This window comes from Malaclemys terrapin, chromosome 1, assembly GCF_027887155.1.
Source record: "Malaclemys terrapin pileata isolate rMalTer1 chromosome 1, rMalTer1.hap1, whole genome shotgun sequence".
Classification (NCBI taxonomy): domain Eukaryota; kingdom Metazoa; phylum Chordata; order Testudines; family Emydidae; genus Malaclemys; species Malaclemys terrapin.
This window is the reverse complement of record NC_071505.1, coordinates 135608147-135625221: the sequence shown is the minus strand read 5'-3', so window position 1 is coordinate 135625221 and position 17075 is coordinate 135608147. Positions and strand designations below refer to the sequence as shown.

Here is a 17075-nt window from a genome sequence, read left to right as displayed (position 1 = left end):
CTGGCTGCCCTCACAGGAACAACAGGATTAGGGTAGGCACCAGGCATACACGCCAAAAGACACCCAAAGCTGCAATTTTTTATTAACTCAATATGAAAATTTATTATATGAACATAGCCCCATGATGTGAGATTGACCCCTCCTAGCAAACTAACCCTGCACCCATCACAGTGTAATTCTTAGTAGGTATTTCCTAGCCCTCCCACTAGCTCCATCAACCCAGTACCCAAACATTAACTATCCTGCATTCTCCCTTTGGGTGCATCCCCCAGATTCCTCTCTTTGTAGCCTCCCACCCCTCTCTCTAGGAGAATGTTAAAGGGGGTCACCTGGCTCTGAACTGCCCAGGCCCCCTGTGTATTCCCTTGAGATTGCCTTCTGTGTAGCTCTCAGTCCTTCTCCTTTCCTTTTTATACAGAGAGGAATGTAGGTTTCTTCTGTTCAACCTATAATCTCATCTATCCAGTAAGGGGTGGGGAAGGAAGAGGAGAGGTTTAATTGATGCATTCTGGAGCGGCATGTGAGCAGTGTAGATAGAGACTCTGTTCCCCCTGGGCTCAGAAGTTAAGTGCAATGGAAGAACCAGGAATTCCCGTGAGTTACACCAGGGACAAGGTGTCTCTGTCTCGTCCCCTGAAAAAGAGGGGGGGAAAGTAAGTTTATACACATTTCCCTAGTGCCTTTCATTCTGAAGGGTCTTAAAGCACTTTACACTCAGGGGCTGAATGCAGCCACTTCTGGGGTGGAATGTAGCAGCTGTTTAGTAACACAGCAAAACACTTTAGGAGATGAAAGAAGTTGCCTGTTCTTGTAAGTAGTATCATGGGATCTTTTATTGACCACAGCCAGTCAGTGTTTCATTTCATCTCACAGACAGCACTTCCACCAGCACAGCAGCCCTTGGCATCATGCTGGGGCACCAGGGTAGGTAGTGAGTCAGGAGGAGAGCACCCTCTACTAGAGGGATAGCTCAATGGGGGGAGGGATAGCTCAGTGGTTTGAGCATTGGCCTACTAAACCCAGGGTTGTGAGTTCAATCCTTGAGGGGGCCACTTAGGGATCTGGGACAAAATCAGTACTTGGTCCTGCTAGTGAGGGCAGGGGGCTGGACTCACTGACCTTTCAAGGTCCCTTCCAGCTCTAGGAGAGAGGATATCTCCATTAATTTTATTTAAATTTTAAAAAATCCCTTACACCACTCCCTGTAGCACAGTGCCCTTAGCATCACTTTGGGGCAATAGGCAAGTTCTAACTCAGAGGGGAGAGCACCTCCTGAGCCACCCATAGCACCGCTGCAGCACTGTGCCCCCTATCACACACTGGGGTCAGTCAGGACTCAGATGGGAGAGCACCTCCCTACTGAGACATCCATACAGCTGCCTGCAGCACAGAGTCCCCCCGGGATTGGGATCAGCACTGACTCAGAGGGAAGTACACCTCTACCCTGATATAACGTGACCCGATATAACACGGGTTCACATACAACGTGGTAAAGCAGCACTCCAGGAAATCAGCGCATCAGCTCCCAGCCGCGGTGCTCCGCTTCCTGCTGTCGGTGAGTGCAGGGAGGTTGGGGAAAGGACGGCCCCCCTACTCACCTGCGGCGGGAAGCGGAGTGCCGCGGCTGGGAGCTGGTGGAGTGGGCTGGGGCTTAGCTACTCTGCTTCTGGTGAATGCGGGACCTTTCCCCAACCCCAGTGACACGGCTGGGACCGGGGCAAGGAAAGCAGAGAGGGCTGGGGTCACAGTGCTCAGTTTCCCACCGCAGGTGAGTACGGACGGTGTCCTTTCCCCAACCTCCCTGCACTCAGCGGCGGCAGGAAGCGGAGCGCCGCGGCTGGGAGCTGGCAGAGTAGAGCGGGCTGGGGCCGGGCTGCTCTGCTTCCAGCTGCTGCCGGTGAGTGCCTCTCAGGGGGTGGAGGGGTGTGGATAGGGTTGGGGCAGTCAGGGGACAGGGAGGCCAAAGCAAGTTCGATATAAAGCGGTCTCACCTATAGCATGGTAAGATTTTTTTGGCTCCGGAGGACCGTGTTATATCAGGGTAGAGGTGTACCTCATTTCTTCACCTCATGCCTATGCTTGTATTAGTTGCACAATAATGGTACATACTACTCCATGAAAGCCATGCTCACCTCACTGGCATGGATCTGTATATTCCACAGTCGCCTGCTCATCTGTAACAGAAGAAAAAGACAGACAATTACTTTCAGCATCAGACAAGCTGGGGAAAAATGAAGAGAAGCCCGATCCCCAGATGAACTACAACCCTCCCCCAGGTCACAGAAGGTACAACCATGCTTTGGTTGGCAGAACTTTCCAACATCTTCAGACTGTACCATTAGTTGAGCAAAGTAAGGAATGGGGGAGGAGACTTAATAGTTTAAAATTAATATAAGCAAATAAATGTTAGTGTGGTGGCGAGATTTTATTGGCATGAATTTGGGATGGATGCATCATGCAGGTTGTCTCAGAAGACCGTTGATTAAATCTTTATCCCGAACATCACCATGAGGTATCGTCTATGTGCCAGATGTCAGAAAAATCTACTTTTGAAATGGTCAGAGAATTTTTGAAAGTATGACTGGCTCTATTTTTTGTATCCTTCTGCCTGTAAATCAAAGTGTCTTAGTTACCTTGAATCACATTGTGCAGGGGCAGGGTGAGAGGCAGGGGCAGCTCTATGTTTTTTGCTGCCCCAAGCATGGCAGTCAGGCAGCCCTCGGCAGCATTTCTGTGGGTGATCTGCCAGTCCTGCGGCTTCGGCGTACCCGCCGCTGAAATCACGGGACCGGCGGACCTCCTGCAGGCACGCCGCCAAAGGCCGCCTGACTGCCGCCCTCACAGCAACTGACAGGCCGCCCCCTGTGGCCTGCCGCCCCAGGCACGCGGTTGCTGCACTGGTGCCTGGAGCCGCCCCGGTGAGAGGAGAAAAAAATAAAAACCAAACGTGACCTGAAAGCTTTTCTCTAGGAGATCTCAGGGCCTCCTAGAGCCAAGGATGTACTATCTCCCTTTCCAATAGTGTGAGGCTCAGCTGTGACATACTGGACTTTAATAATCCCTACAGGTGCATGAAATATTCACAGTAGAGGTGAAACTACTTCATGTGAGACTTTTTGCATTTTGTCACCCATTCAAAACTGGACCCATTCTGCTGAGAAATACTTTTTTTTTTTTTTTTTAATACTTTTGCCCTCAGAAGGATCTTTTTCACAATGGAAGAGAGCTCCTTTCAAGCAAAAGGGAATTTACATTTTCTGGGTTTGGGGGGAAAAACAGCTGTTTTACTGAATTTCACACACACAAATCTGGAAATCAAAAGGGTGTGAAATCACCTGAAATGAAATAGCCAAAATCTGCAAAGTTTCATCGGCAAAACTGCCAGTAATTTAACACAATTCATATCCTAACCTACCTGGCTGGTAGTAATCATAGACTTTGACCACTGCTGGCTTCAGATCCTTCACTGGAATGTCTTGGCTCATGGTGAAGGAGTATGTCTGAGTCTCCTTATTCAGCTGGGAGAGAGAAAAAATAAGGTCTGGTTTGGGCATGCATTACAGAAGCTCCCCCACACCCCAACTCTGTCAATGTTCCTCAGTCCTGCCCTGCAGCCTCACTGCTGTTCAAATCCTGGGCTCCACACACAGCTTTTGCAGATGAACTTCCTATTGATGCACCTGGAAGGCCCCCTGCTGTTACATTACCAGCAAAACATGAGCAGAGACACGTGTGCTGAATATCAGGGGTGTTCAGTTTTTTTAACTATAGACAGAACTGGCTATTGCGGCAGTGGTAAGATTTTAACTCAGGATTTCAAGAATGTTTATCTAGCAATCTATGAATGTTTGTTAGATACCATGGTATCTGAGCCCGGAGTATGGACTGTAGAAAGAGTGGGATCTGTCCCGAAGCGACAGGCACATTCTCTGCCCTGCTCTTATCTAATCATTGCTACTATGTTGGAGCCCATTGCTCTTGTTTATTAGCTCTGGTTCTTTCAAGGATGTTTTCCAGGAAAAGTGAGTCTTCTAGCCTGATCTGAAAGCAGAGCTTTTCTGATCCCTGAGGGAGGGTGTTCCAAAGCCAGGAGGTTATTCTTGAAAAGTTTCTTTCTGGCTCTTGATTGGTTATGGTCGAGGAAGAGCATAGCTGCCATGGTCATTCCCTGAAGAATGGAAGGATCTTGATGTAACAAAGCTCTTAAGGGGACAGGACCAGGTCAAGTCAGCATTAGAACCTTGAAATGGATCCTGTAGCAAACAGACCCCCAGCAGAACAGACTTTTCAGTTCATCCTGCTCAGAGATGGGCTTGCTCTGTTACGCACCAGCTCTGGCTTCCTTGAGAAACATTTGTCTAGATTCACGCACAGTGAGTGACATTTTGAAGATGGGCTGGATTATTGTCTGCTTCTGAGTAATAGGTAAAGTGCCTTCTCTGAAGGAGGCTCAGCAGTGGGCCAAGCATTTCCCCATCCGCTCTGACCAGATGAGAGACAAAGGAGCAGGTCACAGATGATGGCACAGGTCTCTCTCAGGTGCCTTCTAGTGTCCTAGACAGAGACACTAACTCAGTTCTGACACAGCGAGATGGACGCTATACTTGCTGCTCCAGCATGTATAATGCTTGGCCCCACAGGCTGTCAGGGCCTCACTCCATCTTCTCAGGAAAGCAGGAAGGGGGTTCTTCAGAATTAGAGTCACAATCCCCCTGAGGTGCGTGGTTTGAAGCAGTGGTGAAGAGAACACAGCCTGTGTTTATGAAGCAGGTCTAAATCAGCACACTTCTCTCAGCCAGAATCTGATGAAGGTGATGGTCCCAGAGACAATTGTTTACTACAGTCACAACTGTGGCATCATTACAAAAGTTTTCATTAGACTGCAATCGGTATGATTTGGAGCCAGTTCCCTCCCTTCCCACACTGGCACTCCAGCCACCAGCCTTGGTGTCAATTCATCTAAGAACCATGATGGCCAATGTGGGCAGAGTGGTAGCGGCAGGGAACATTTGGATGCCAGTGGGCCAATTGTCACAAATGGTATGTAGCCATAGTGTTCTGTCAGATCACTGACCCTTGGTGTGGGGGGAGGTGGCAGAGGGTTGGAAATATACAGAGCACGTTGGGTTTAATGATAGTAATAAGATCATCCCTATGGATCTAAGTGAGAGAGTTCCTGACATCATTATGGAAGTAGAGAGAAGCCCAGGATAAGGCTGTGATGGCTAAGTCTCCAAGATCCGCTTCTGAGCTGAAGATTGGATCCAGTATGTGACCAACTGAATATGTGGAATTGGGGAATGCTTGGAGAATGAGGTTCTGAACCAAAACTGAGGGGAAGGGATGAAATCCCAGAGTTTAGGAGACTCCAGCAGCTGGCATGACACTCAGTCTCTCTCATACAGTAGGTAGCTGTCAGGGGGTCTGTAGACCATACTGGAGTTGTCCCAGATTAGCATGCTAAGGGAATGCATACGAACTTTTGATTTAGGGGGGTGAACCTTGCTTGAGTCTGAGGCTTGATGCAGATAGTACAATCATTCCTCCTGCTCCTCGTTTGCCAGTCCTGGGAATATAACGAGCTGGGTAGCCAGCTGGGTGAGCTGAGAGGGTTGGCAGTGTCTCAGAGATGCACAGGAGGATGGGACTCTTGTCTGAGAACAGGTCACATCCTCCAGTTTAAAACTCCCATATAAATTGTCTGGGACCCTTGACACTAACTCAGGTCCACTGGGACCCAACTCTCTCACCTGCTGGTACGTGACCTACCAATTAACACCTACATAGTTTGTTTAGAAGCTACAAAGCTACTACCTTGTTCCAGCACTGACCTGGTCGAGGTAGATGGTGAGATCCTCAGCCCCAATCTCCACTCTCTTCACAAATGGCTGCTGCTGGAGCTGGAGACAGGGAACTGCAGCGTTAGAGTCTCACCCCAAACACCCAGCTCATTCTCCCAAGAGCCTCACCCATGGAAGAAACGTTCTAGCGATTGGCGGGGTGGGGGTGTGAAAAAAGTGTCCCCCGCCTCTTGACCAGAATCTCCTCCAATAGCCCAGCTCATTCCCAGGGAGTCTCACCCACACAGGAGTGAATAGGAAACAAGCCATAGGGTTGAGGGGGGTGAGTGTTTAAAGTTTTATGGGGTCAGAGAGCAGTAGAAAGTACCCCCAGGAACCAACTTTCACCCCAGGGACAGAGCCAATGGTAAGTGCCCGCATTGAGACCATTGTCTATGCTGCCTGGCTGTTGGTTGAGCTGGCTTCCATGTAACACATGTATCTGGTCACCGGGGCCAATGGTTATGGGAGGTGACTTACAAAGTAGTTGGTGCCCCGGACGGGGTAGAATCCGGACAGGAGTTTCAGCTTGATAATGACCATGTTGGAGGTGCCACGGCTCCCCACATAACTGGAGGTGAAAGACAGGAAGTCATATAGGTTACATCCACCTTAACTCTGCCCCTTTCCCCATCTTGCTGCCTCTTTTCCTTCTGCCCTCCTCCATGTCACCCTGCTCCCTCTATTCCTTTCCTCTCTCTAGCTCCTCACTCTCACCTGACGCTGATGTTGAGAGACAGGAAGCGAGGGGGTGTTTGCTTCTCACACTCGTCCTCTCCTGCTCTCACTCTCAGGATGAAGGTCTCTGCATTCTTTGAGGGAGGCACATTATACCTCAGAACTGTCTAATGGGAGACACAGAAATGTACCCAACAAATAGCGTCACACAAGCCTGCAAGAGACTGTATCCTTGCCACTGCCGCCCAAGAGGATCCTGAGCTAGCCAGTGCTGGCCCACACTCCCCTGACCTGGTGCCCCAGAGGTGAAAGGATCCATACCCCATTCCGCAATCCCTCCGACCTGAGGCTCCATTAGAACCAATGCATTGGAAGTGAAAGTCTGTATATCCCATTCCCTCATAACCCTGAGCCAGGCAGTGCCCCCTTCCATGACATCCTCCTGGCCTCTCACAAGAGAGCCACCACTCACCTGCACATACACACAGCCTGTGCCAGCTGCTTGTATGGTGTAGTTTCCAGGAATGTCAGGGAGAGGCTGCTGCTGCAGCACCAGTCGGTTGGTGGCCTCCACGTGGAAGGACTGCTGGAAGTTCTTTCCCGATTTCACTGTCACAGAGACGTTTCCAGATTTGATGAATGTCACTGCTCCATATCTAGCAAGAGCTTGGAGGGCAACTACAGTGTCCTGGGAATGGAAAAGCAGTCACATCACTGAGTGCAGATCCACTCCTCAGGGTGCTAGCACAGGGATTCCCCACGCCCCTCCATTAGAGCTCAAGAACAACGGGATCCTTTCCCCAGGATATTAACAGTGGGATTCAAGCTCCCAGCCCCACAGTGCAGTGGGATCTGTTCCTCAGGGAACCAAAAGCTGGATTCTCACAGACAGCCTCTGAGCACAGTAAGAATCTAGCACAGAGATTCAACCCCCAGCGGACATCCCAGCCTGTTGCTCTCCCTGACTAGACATGGTGTCTGGCTCTGAGAGAAGCTAGTTTGTTACCTGGGTAGAGGCAAAGCCCCCATAGGCATTCTGCTGCCTGGCCAGCCATGCCACAATGCCAGTGGCAGAAGCAATCTCTTCCTTGGACACTTTTTCCGTAGCAAGCAGAGCCAGTAACACATAGGCTGTCAACTCCACATCCACAGACTTGGGCTGGGACCAGCTGTACTCAGTGGGAGGCTGGGCTGGTTTCCTGCTCCAATGTATCTGCCCTCCTGAGGGAGGAGAAACAAGAACGGGACTTGGTTGGGTCCAGGACTGCAAGCCAGGTTGAATTTCATGGTTACATCCCTCCTCACGTGGGACATTGAAAAAAGTCTCTACCCTAAATCTGGGTGGTGAAATCCTCCTCACAGGAATGCTATTGTGTCAGTGTACTGAGTGATTAAGTGGTATTCATGATAGAGATGCCAGATCACATCACTGCCAAGGTCAGAAGAGAGGGATCATCCACGCTTTCCAGCAGCCAGTGTGATGCAAACAGGTCACATCATGATGCAACATCAGTAAAGCCAGTTGATGGATGAGAACGAGCAGAATTTAAACACGAGACTAACCTGGGACAAATCAATGAGGGGAAATCATCCCAAAACACAGATACTCTCTGGGGACAGAACCAGTCTGGCAGGGACAATGGACAGCAAATTAGATACAAGTTTGCAGAGTGACAGGGCTTAACAAAAAACAAAAAAGCCAGTATGGTTTTGGGTAGCACATTCACATCCCGGAGCAGAAAAGTGATAATCTCCCTCCACAGGGGGATTGAATCGAGACTATTACTGCTTTGGGCACCAAATTTATAGGATAAATATATTGACAAACAAGCAACAGAGATTATCAGGAGGCTGGAGGGAGGGATTTGTGAGGAAAGAGCCAAGACCTACATTTTCAAGAGCAGCCACTGATTTTGGGAGTCTCAGCATTTTGATGCCTGACTTGAGACACCTAAAACTTAGAGGCCACTTTTGAAAATGTAGGCTTAAGTCTGTATCACTAAGGCTAGGTCTATACTACCCGCCTGAATCGGCGGGTAGAAATCGACCTCTCGGGGATCGATTTATCGCGTCCCGTTGGGACGCGACAATCGATCCCCGAATCGGCGCTCTAACTCCACCAGCGGAGGTGGTAGTAAGCGCCGCCGACAAAAAGCCGCAGAAGTTGATTTTGCCGCCGTCCTCACAACGGGGTAAGTCGGCTGCGATACGTCGAATTCAGCTACGCTATTCACGTAGCTGAATTTGCGTATCTTAAAATCGACTCCCCCCGGTAGTGTAGATGTACCCTTAGCTAAGAAATGATGAAGGGGATGCAGGGACTTGATAACAGTTACAGTGCACTAAGGAGGAGAGAAATTACTTAGAGTGGTGCAAGGGGATATGACTGAGGAGGATGGAATGAAAATAAGAAAGAAAAAAAATGTATTGTAATGTAGAAAGAAAATGGTGCATCAGTCTCTCAAGGGAAGGGGCAGAAGCCCCATTGACTGGGCAAAATGTTAGAACATGTGCTGCAAGGACCAATCTTGCCTAAGCTAATAGGGCTTTTCCACTAATAATTTTCTTGGTTCTGTGGAAAGCATCCTGGCCCTAAGTGTTGGTGGAATTTGTGTTATAGCCATGGGAGTCCTAGTGCTTAGAGTCAGGCAGCTTCTTGCCCCATGGTACCTGACTTGATGGCCTGCTGGTCCAGCTTGGTGAGCAGTAATTGCCTTGTCACAGTGTCTCCAGCCAGCGAGTAGACATACGCCAGCAATGCCTGGGTGTAGATATCAGTGGCATTGGAGGAAGCATTTCTGAGGCACTGCAAACTGTTCTTCACCATTGGGTCCTGGAACAGGAAGAAACATGGAGTTCACCTAACATAGGAGATGGAGCAGAGAAAAATGGAGACGACTCCACAGTGACCAAATCCTGACATGGTCATAAAGATTGTGTATGTTGTGGCCATAACTATCCACTGTGCATGACAGAGAAACAACTGGGCCCATGGAAGCATTAGAAATAAGACAAGAGGCGAGGAGTGAGCGAGGGCGTGCATAGGCAGCACTATACTCACAGCAAGTGGCTTTCCTGCCTCCAGCAGTGCGGCAGTGATGTAAGCAGCCAGAGAGATGTCGTCATTTATCCCACCCTGCAGATCACAGTGAGAGAAAGAGGTTGGTGGGGAATGAACCTCCCAAATGGTAGCTGCTATGTGGCACCTTGTGATAGAAGGTTCCCATGACCACACCCCACACACTATTGTTATCTCTTTGTACAATGAATGCCTTGTGAGATACCATTTGAAAACTCATAATTCCTGCTCATTATTGTCCTGGTAAAATACATATGGCAACATTGTATGTGAAGTTAAGATTTCCCTGTATGACATTATTAACCCATGTGCCAAACCACAGCCCTACTGAAGCTGAAATTGGGGGTGGGGGAAGAGAGAAACAGGTCTGTCCTAAACAAAGGAATGTGTGATCGACTTTGTTTACTGTTTAAATGCAAATTGAATCATCAAGCAGGAAGGGGAGAAAGGAAGCTCAAACAGGTGACAAAAAAGTACTCTATGGGGGAAGCTATTCCATGCTATCTCCTGGTACCCAGCTGATGAAGGAGGGGCAAACACCCCAAGACACCACCACCCCTTCCTGCCCATTGCATTCACAGCACCTGAAGCAACAAAGCAAAGCATTTGTTGGTTTCTGGGAGGAGGGATCCTGAGCTCAGAAGTTTGGTCAGAGACTGGTGAGAAAACTTTGCTTTGAATGTATCGTAATTTGTTACATTCGGCACCAGTTGTGTTTCATCTTTAATTTCCTATAACCCATTCCTGACTTGTGCCTAGTTACTTGTAACGCACTTAAACTCTGTCTCTAGGTAATTAATAAACTTGGTTTATTGTTTTGTCTAATCCAGTGTGTTTAAATTGAAGGGTTTGGGAAACACCATTTGGGGTGGCAGGTGGTGTGTGCTATTATTTCTATTAAAGAAATAAATGGACTTTATATAAACTTGTATTATCCAGAAGAGGGCTGGGCAGTACAGGACATACACTTCTGGGGGGAAAATCTAGGACTAGGGGTGAGCTGGGGTCACCCTGAAATATAACCTAGTCTGGTAAGAGCCAAGGTGTGGCTGAAGAGCGCACACACACACACACACACTCTTGGTGAGCAGTCCAGGCAGGAGGCTACAGCAGCAAGCATAGGAGCTGGAACGAGGGGTGCAGAAGCACCCCTTGGCGTGAAGTGGTTTCCATCGGTTACAGGGTTTACAGTTTGGTTCAATGGCTCTCAGCAACTCTTCCCCCCCCCCCACACACACACACACACTATACAAATTGTTCCAGCCCCCACTGTAAAGGGCATCCCAGGTTACAGGGCTGGGGTCACACCATTACTCATTAGTCTGGCTTGTACCCTTGGTATGTCACACTGCTAATGTGAGGTTACCAGAGGGCAAGGTGGAACAGAACACTCTCCTCCATCTGTGAGAGAGCATTGATGTGCTGGGGGAAGGGGAGTTGATTGGAGAGCCCTAGATGGAACAGTCTATTCTCCTCCGTGGTGGGGGAGGTGGTGTTGAGGAAGTGGACTTGGAGAAGGTGGGAACAGATGTGGGGAGGGGCTTCTGGTTATTTAGGATCACACCCCTAGCACTAAGGGGGGGGGGGAAAAGATGATCTGGACACAACAGCCATATCACTGCAACCTAACTCTGAAGAGATGAGAACAAGAGAGGAGTCATGCCAGTCGGCCCTACATTAGAGTCAAGGGTAGGACCATTGGCCTTCCATCAGGGTCTGGGTTAGTGTCACTGGGCCACTCCCTCAGAGTTAATGACAGCCCCACTAAGAGGGATTACTGAAGGAGGGCCAGGCCTTGCTGGCTATTACCTTCATTGCTGTGTGGAAGAGTTTCCCCACATTGGCATAGCAGCCATTGGCCTGCTGGTTCCCTGCTATCCACTTCAGAGCATCCTCAATGTTCTTGTCATCTATAAAGATGTGCCGCTTGGCTTGTATGAAGCATTTGGTCACAAATGCTGTCAACCTGGTGGAGAGGAGGAGAAAAAGTCAGTGAGAGAAGGGAGAGAGTCAGTGCCAGGGCGGGTGGGTGTGCGTGTGTGGTGGGATATTGACAGAGTGAAGGCTACAGAGGGGGTGCTGGGTGTTGACAAAGATAGTACCAGCATTGGGGGAGGCAATTCATGACTGTACTATTCAGAAAGGCCAGGTATTCACCATGTGTTGCCTTCTCCATCGCGCTCTCCAAAGGCGCTGTAGGAACCATCTCTGTGTTTGTATTGAAGTTGCCTCTGGTACCCTGAGCAGGAGAGAAAGACGACTGGAGACATGTCTGAGTCAAAAGTCACCCAGGCCTGCCCCGCCACAAAAAAACTGACCAGCCATGGAACTGGCTCACTCAGAACCAGGGGAGAGCCAGGGAGTTCACAGTAACTCCCCTGCCCCAATCCATCCGCCCACCGTTTGGGCACATCTACTGAGCACGGAGGATGAGATGGATACCATGGATTAGGGAGAGGAGAAAGAAAAACTAACTGACCTGTCTGTAGGAAACCCACAGCTCTTGTCTTCAACTCCTCACTCAGCTGCCCCGTCTTCTCCAGATACTGCAGCACGTAGATGATGGGGGCAAACAGCACCATGTTCTGCTCCCCACAGCCACTGGGCATCTGCACCAGCCGGTCCAGGTTCTGCAGCGCCGTCCCCATGATGTCACCTGGATAAACAAACAGACATGGACAAAGGTGATCCTCCTGAACTGTGCATCTATGTCGGATTAAATATAGTTCCCCCCGCCATATCAGGCTGCTCCACACATCATACCATTACTCAACTCATAACACCGCCTGCCTGACACCTCCCCAATCCCACACTTGCAGCCACCCAACCGCTCACACCTCTCCTGCACCACCCTGTCTGCATCCTCCTACTCCATACTTCCGTCTGCACCCGGTACGTCCCTTCCCACTGCTGACACCCATCCCTCTAGCAGCCACTTATGAACCCTCCCGTCCATACATTCTCCCTCACCGATCCAAATCCACAGATTGTACATACCTACCCGTATACAAGCCCTCATTCCTCCACACACTCCTGCTGCAGCATTTGCCCCTCATCAGCATTCTAGCCCCCTTCTCCCCCACACACACCAACCCATGCAGCCACCAAAACACGTCCAGTCTGCTCACACCCTCATACAGGCTCCCCACCCTGCTCTATACTAAATCACCCTCCAGACGGATTCCTTACCCAGCACAGACACTTGGGCCCTGGCTGAATCCAGCACCACGTCCTCAGGGAGCTGCAGGGAGACCGAGTCAGAGGCAGAATTCCCTGATAATTATAACAGAAAGGAGTGAGCCAACACAGGAGATGGAGTACGAGACCCCACAGCTAGAAACACAATAAGCCACTCTCAGCAGTAATGGATCTCCAAGACACTGAGAGCTCCTGGCATATGGACCAATAACTCCAGCAGCAGCAGGGAGAGAGGGAGGAGAGCAAGTCCTGATGGGTCATGTACTGACTTTCAAGTGTCTCTTCCAAGAAGAATGAGGACAAGGACAGTTCTGGTTTTTTCCACCTCCTTTCAGGGTCTTTGCACCAGAATCCACTGCAGGAGGCACCGAATGCAGGGGGTAGACACACATTCAGGAAGTACAGGTCCTCATGTATATATTCCAATGGGAAAAATCCCACCTTTCTATTCCCTGCTGGAATCACAGGGCTCAGCAAGACAAAGACCAAACGTCCTGGTAAGTGCTGTCCAGCCAGTGCTCTCCCTCCCCATATGCAGGGCTGGCTTTAGGCCGATTCCCGTGAATCGGGCCCCGTGCCCTTGCCGCCGCCGGTACGCTGTACTGGGGCGACCCGGCTTCCCGAGGGGGCAATTTAAAGGGCCTGGGGCTCCCAGCAGGGGCTGGAGCCCCAGGCCCTTTAAATTGCCACCAGAGCCCCACTTCTGGAGCCCTGGGGTAGGGCTGCGGGGCTATTTAAAAAGTCCGGGGCTCCCTTTGCTTCTACCGCCCTGGCCCTTTAAATAGCCGCTGGAGCCCCGCCGCTTCCCCAGGGCTCCGGCAGCTATTTAAAGGGCCGGGGCGGTAGAAGCAGGGGAGCCCCTGCCCTGCCCGCAGCCAGCCCCTGCTGCCCCCCCCCCTGCCTGCACCATCCCCGCACCCTGCCCCACCCTGCCCTGCCCACAGCCAGCCCCTGTCTCCCGCACCCCCTGCACCCGCAGCCAGCCCCTGCTGCACACCCTGCCCTGCCTCCGGCCCCGCACTCCCTGCCTGTGGCCAGCCCATCTCCAGTCAGTCTCTACCCTGCCCTTGCCCTGCCTCCAGCCAGCAATGTATGTAATATATAATTGTTATTTATAATACATGGAAGAAATGAAAGGGTTTTTTTTTTTTTTTTTACGGTTTTTTTTTTTTTTTTTTTTTTTTTTTTTTTTTTTAAATAAAGTCATCCCTGCCGGGGCCCCACCAAAAATGTTTGAAATGGGCCCTGCACTTCCTAATGCCAGCCCAGCCCATACGTCTATGCATAGATGACACTCTCTCCCCAAACCCAAGGGAATGTGGCCACTGTGATCCTGTCCCATGGTCCAATGCAACCCATACCTTCTGGGCAGAGCAGGGAACTGTGAGACTTCTCCATCAGGACGCCCTCCGGCTGGCAGTAGAAACAAAGAAACTGATTAAAGACATAATTTAAAAAAAAAAAAAAAAACCCACCCACCCATGTCCAGTCTTCAGATACATGCAACCTCATGACTTTGAGCTGCATGCTAAGGGGCATTCAGTCACAGAGCAAGAAGTGATACACGGGTGAAGAGAGAGGGGCAGAGGCCACTCCTGGACTCCTTAAGTCAACTCTGGGCACTTTGGGACCACAGTTGTCACATTTTGGAGCAAGAAGGGAACCGTCCCTTGGTACAGGGCTCGGACTTGGAATAATGGGTTCAGTTCTTGGACTAGACACCTCAGAACCAGAAAGAGGCCAATCAACTGGAGGGAATTCAGAAGAGGGCTACAAACGATTAAGGGGCTCTAGATAGATTAAGAGGGAAGATTAAATTAACTGGATCTATATAACTCAGTTCAGGATGGATAGCCACCTGTCGATGATTAGGAGAGATATAAACTCCAACACAGAAGAAGAGGAACTGGGGATGAGAGGACAAGAAAGAATATAGAACAACATTGAGCACAAGATGCACATTTCTGGCTGGATGCTGAGGAAACATTTCCTAACAGGGAGAGATCTAGTGAGATGTGGAAGGGTCTCCCCAAGGGATGGGGTGGAACATCCCTTGCTCAAGACATTTAAAACTAGACTGGGCAAAACCCTGGAGAACAGACTGTAGGAAGCCATCCTGCACTGGGCCCAGGGGAATGGAAATGGTGACTTAGTAGAGCTTTCTCCAACTCTGAGGCTGTATCTATACTAGATGTACTACAGTGGAGAGCTCTCCCGTCAGCTTAATTACTCCACCTTCCATGAGAGGCAGTAGCTGCTTCGGAGAGAGCAACTCTCCCACTGATATAGCGCTGTCTATGCTGGCACTTAGGTCAGTAGACTATGTCACTCAGTGGTGTGGATTATTCAAAGTTCTAGTGTAGACAAGGTCTGAATTCTAGGAGTCTATGAAATTCAGGACAGCAGAATGATGGAACTGCTGGCAAGAGCACTAGTGATAACAGTGTGATATCTTGTTTCCCCCCCACTGTTCTCTGGATCGGCAGGCTCACCCGGACGAGGAGAGGCTTGATCAAGGTGTCACTGCGGCCCTTATTTGGCACCGTCACTTTCCTACCGCCACAGAGCTCTCTGCTGGGCAGTGCCACTGTGGTGATGGTGAAGTTCACCTCACCTGGCAATGAAAAAGAAAACAAAAAAAAACCAAGCTCTTCAGAGCTTCCATTTCAAACCTGCCCATCCAGGCAAAACTGTTCAGTGCACAGAAAACTGATGACATCTGTAGTTCTGTGCAAGCCAAGACAATGATGTAAGAGGAATATGCTGTCACACCTAAGGCTTCAAAGTGATCTGTATTTCTCCACTCCAGGGACAGCTTTGCACAAACAGCCCTGTGCACTATGAGAACAGGGGTATGGGACCATCATATTCTGAAATATCAGGGATAGCAATGGAGTTCTAGAGGTGGGACAGTGGTCTCATCCAGTATGACAGGAGGATACTGAATTAGTTAGATGCCTAGTCTAGCTACAACAACAAGGTGGGAATCTGATTATTTGGAGCAATGGTCTGAGCTGGTACAGCAATTCCTGTGTTCTCTTCCCTTCGTCTCTGCTCTCCTTACCCAGTTTGGTGGCTGTCACGTTCCAGTAATAGGTCCTGGCTTCATCAGCACACAGACAGCTGGTGTATTCACAGCCCTTACATGATTTTACCTGGTACTTCTCTGACTTGGCCAGCGTAATCTGGATCTGCACAAGAGACCAGGGAAGGGGTGAGCAGTCAGGGACATGAGTGGAAGATCAGGCATAGGAGGCAAGGGAGAAAATGGGTGACACTTGAGCTTATTTAGTTTCTTTTATAGGGAATTTTAGCAACAGGGGAAAAGTACTGGATCAGCAGAGCAAGCTTCCCACACACATAGCAATCCAATCCCATCAATGTACCGAAGCACCATCCTGGCTTCCTGGTATCGGTAATGGAGGTAAAACTTGCTCTGGATCTCATGGGATTAGCTCCCGTTCCCTGGGGAATGTGTAAGGGTAAAAATCCACGTGGCTCTCTTGATACTGATTCCGGATCCATTGTGGGCAGGGGGGAAGGATTTACAGGCACACAGGTAAAGCCTAACCCAGAAGAGGCTAACCAGAGTGCGAGGGCTTCCTCACCCTTATGCACTGTTTCAGGTAGTTGAAGACAGTGGCAGTCAGTGTAAACGATTCTCCGCGGATCACAGAGTAGGGCAAGGTCAGGTCCACGAAGAAAGGTTTGAAGGCCGTCAGCCCCACCGTAGGGGAGATCCCGAAGCCGCTGCTCTCTGAGGTACAGAACATGCTGGCTTTCCATTCTGTGATGGTGTCAGGGAGAGTGACTGGGACCTGCTTCTTACCTGAACTTCTGCAGAGAAATCAGATCATGATATGGGGGGGGTGGGGGGAAGGGAGATCCCCAATGGACAGGAAAAATTGACAATAAATAAATGATACTATGATTATCTCCAGTATCTCCCATCCCAGTATCTTATAGAGCTTTCTAGGCATTAATCCTCCCAACACCCCCTGGGAGGCAGGGTAGGTCGTTATCCCACATTACAAATGCAGAAACTGATGCACAGGGAGGGGAAGTGACTCACCCAAGGTCACCCAGTGAGTCTGTACCAGAACCAAGAAAAGAACCCACATATCCTTTCTTCTAACCCCTAGATCCCACAGCCCTTCCTAAAACCCAGCAGATTTGTTCTCTAGAACATTAAACCAGCCCAGTCTCAAAGGCCTGTGAGGTCTGGTTCAGAGAAGCACCGCCAAACACTGCCTGCACAAAGCCTTGCATTTCTCCGCACC

General features: G+C 49.8%; 1 protein-coding gene across 1 annotated transcript in view; it reads right to left on the bottom strand.

The window, feature by feature from the left end:
- Positions 1–58: 58 nt before the first annotated feature.
- Positions 59–17075, bottom strand: part of A2ML1 (alpha-2-macroglobulin like 1) — a 37997-nt gene continuing 20980 nt past the window's right edge. The window contains exons 19-36 of the mRNA XM_054040196.1: positions 16404–16632; positions 15860–15986; positions 15288–15409; positions 14157–14208; positions 12787–12870; positions 12077–12253; positions 11755–11836; positions 11407–11563; positions 9580–9654; positions 9189–9351; positions 7525–7739; positions 6991–7206; positions 6558–6685; positions 6321–6411; positions 5832–5900; positions 3416–3518; positions 2133–2174; positions 59–633 (exon numbers count right to left, since the gene is read on the bottom strand). Of these exons, the coding sequence (XP_053896171.1) occupies positions 2134–2174; positions 3416–3518; positions 5832–5900; positions 6321–6411; positions 6558–6685; positions 6991–7206; positions 7525–7739; positions 9189–9351; positions 9580–9654; positions 11407–11563; positions 11755–11836; positions 12077–12253; positions 12787–12870; positions 14157–14208; positions 15288–15409; positions 15860–15986; positions 16404–16632 (2131 nt within the window). The 3' untranslated portion in view covers positions 59–633; position 2133. The remainder of the gene's footprint in view (positions 634–2132; positions 2175–3415; positions 3519–5831; positions 5901–6320; positions 6412–6557; positions 6686–6990; positions 7207–7524; positions 7740–9188; positions 9352–9579; positions 9655–11406; positions 11564–11754; positions 11837–12076; positions 12254–12786; positions 12871–14156; positions 14209–15287; positions 15410–15859; positions 15987–16403; positions 16633–17075) is intronic.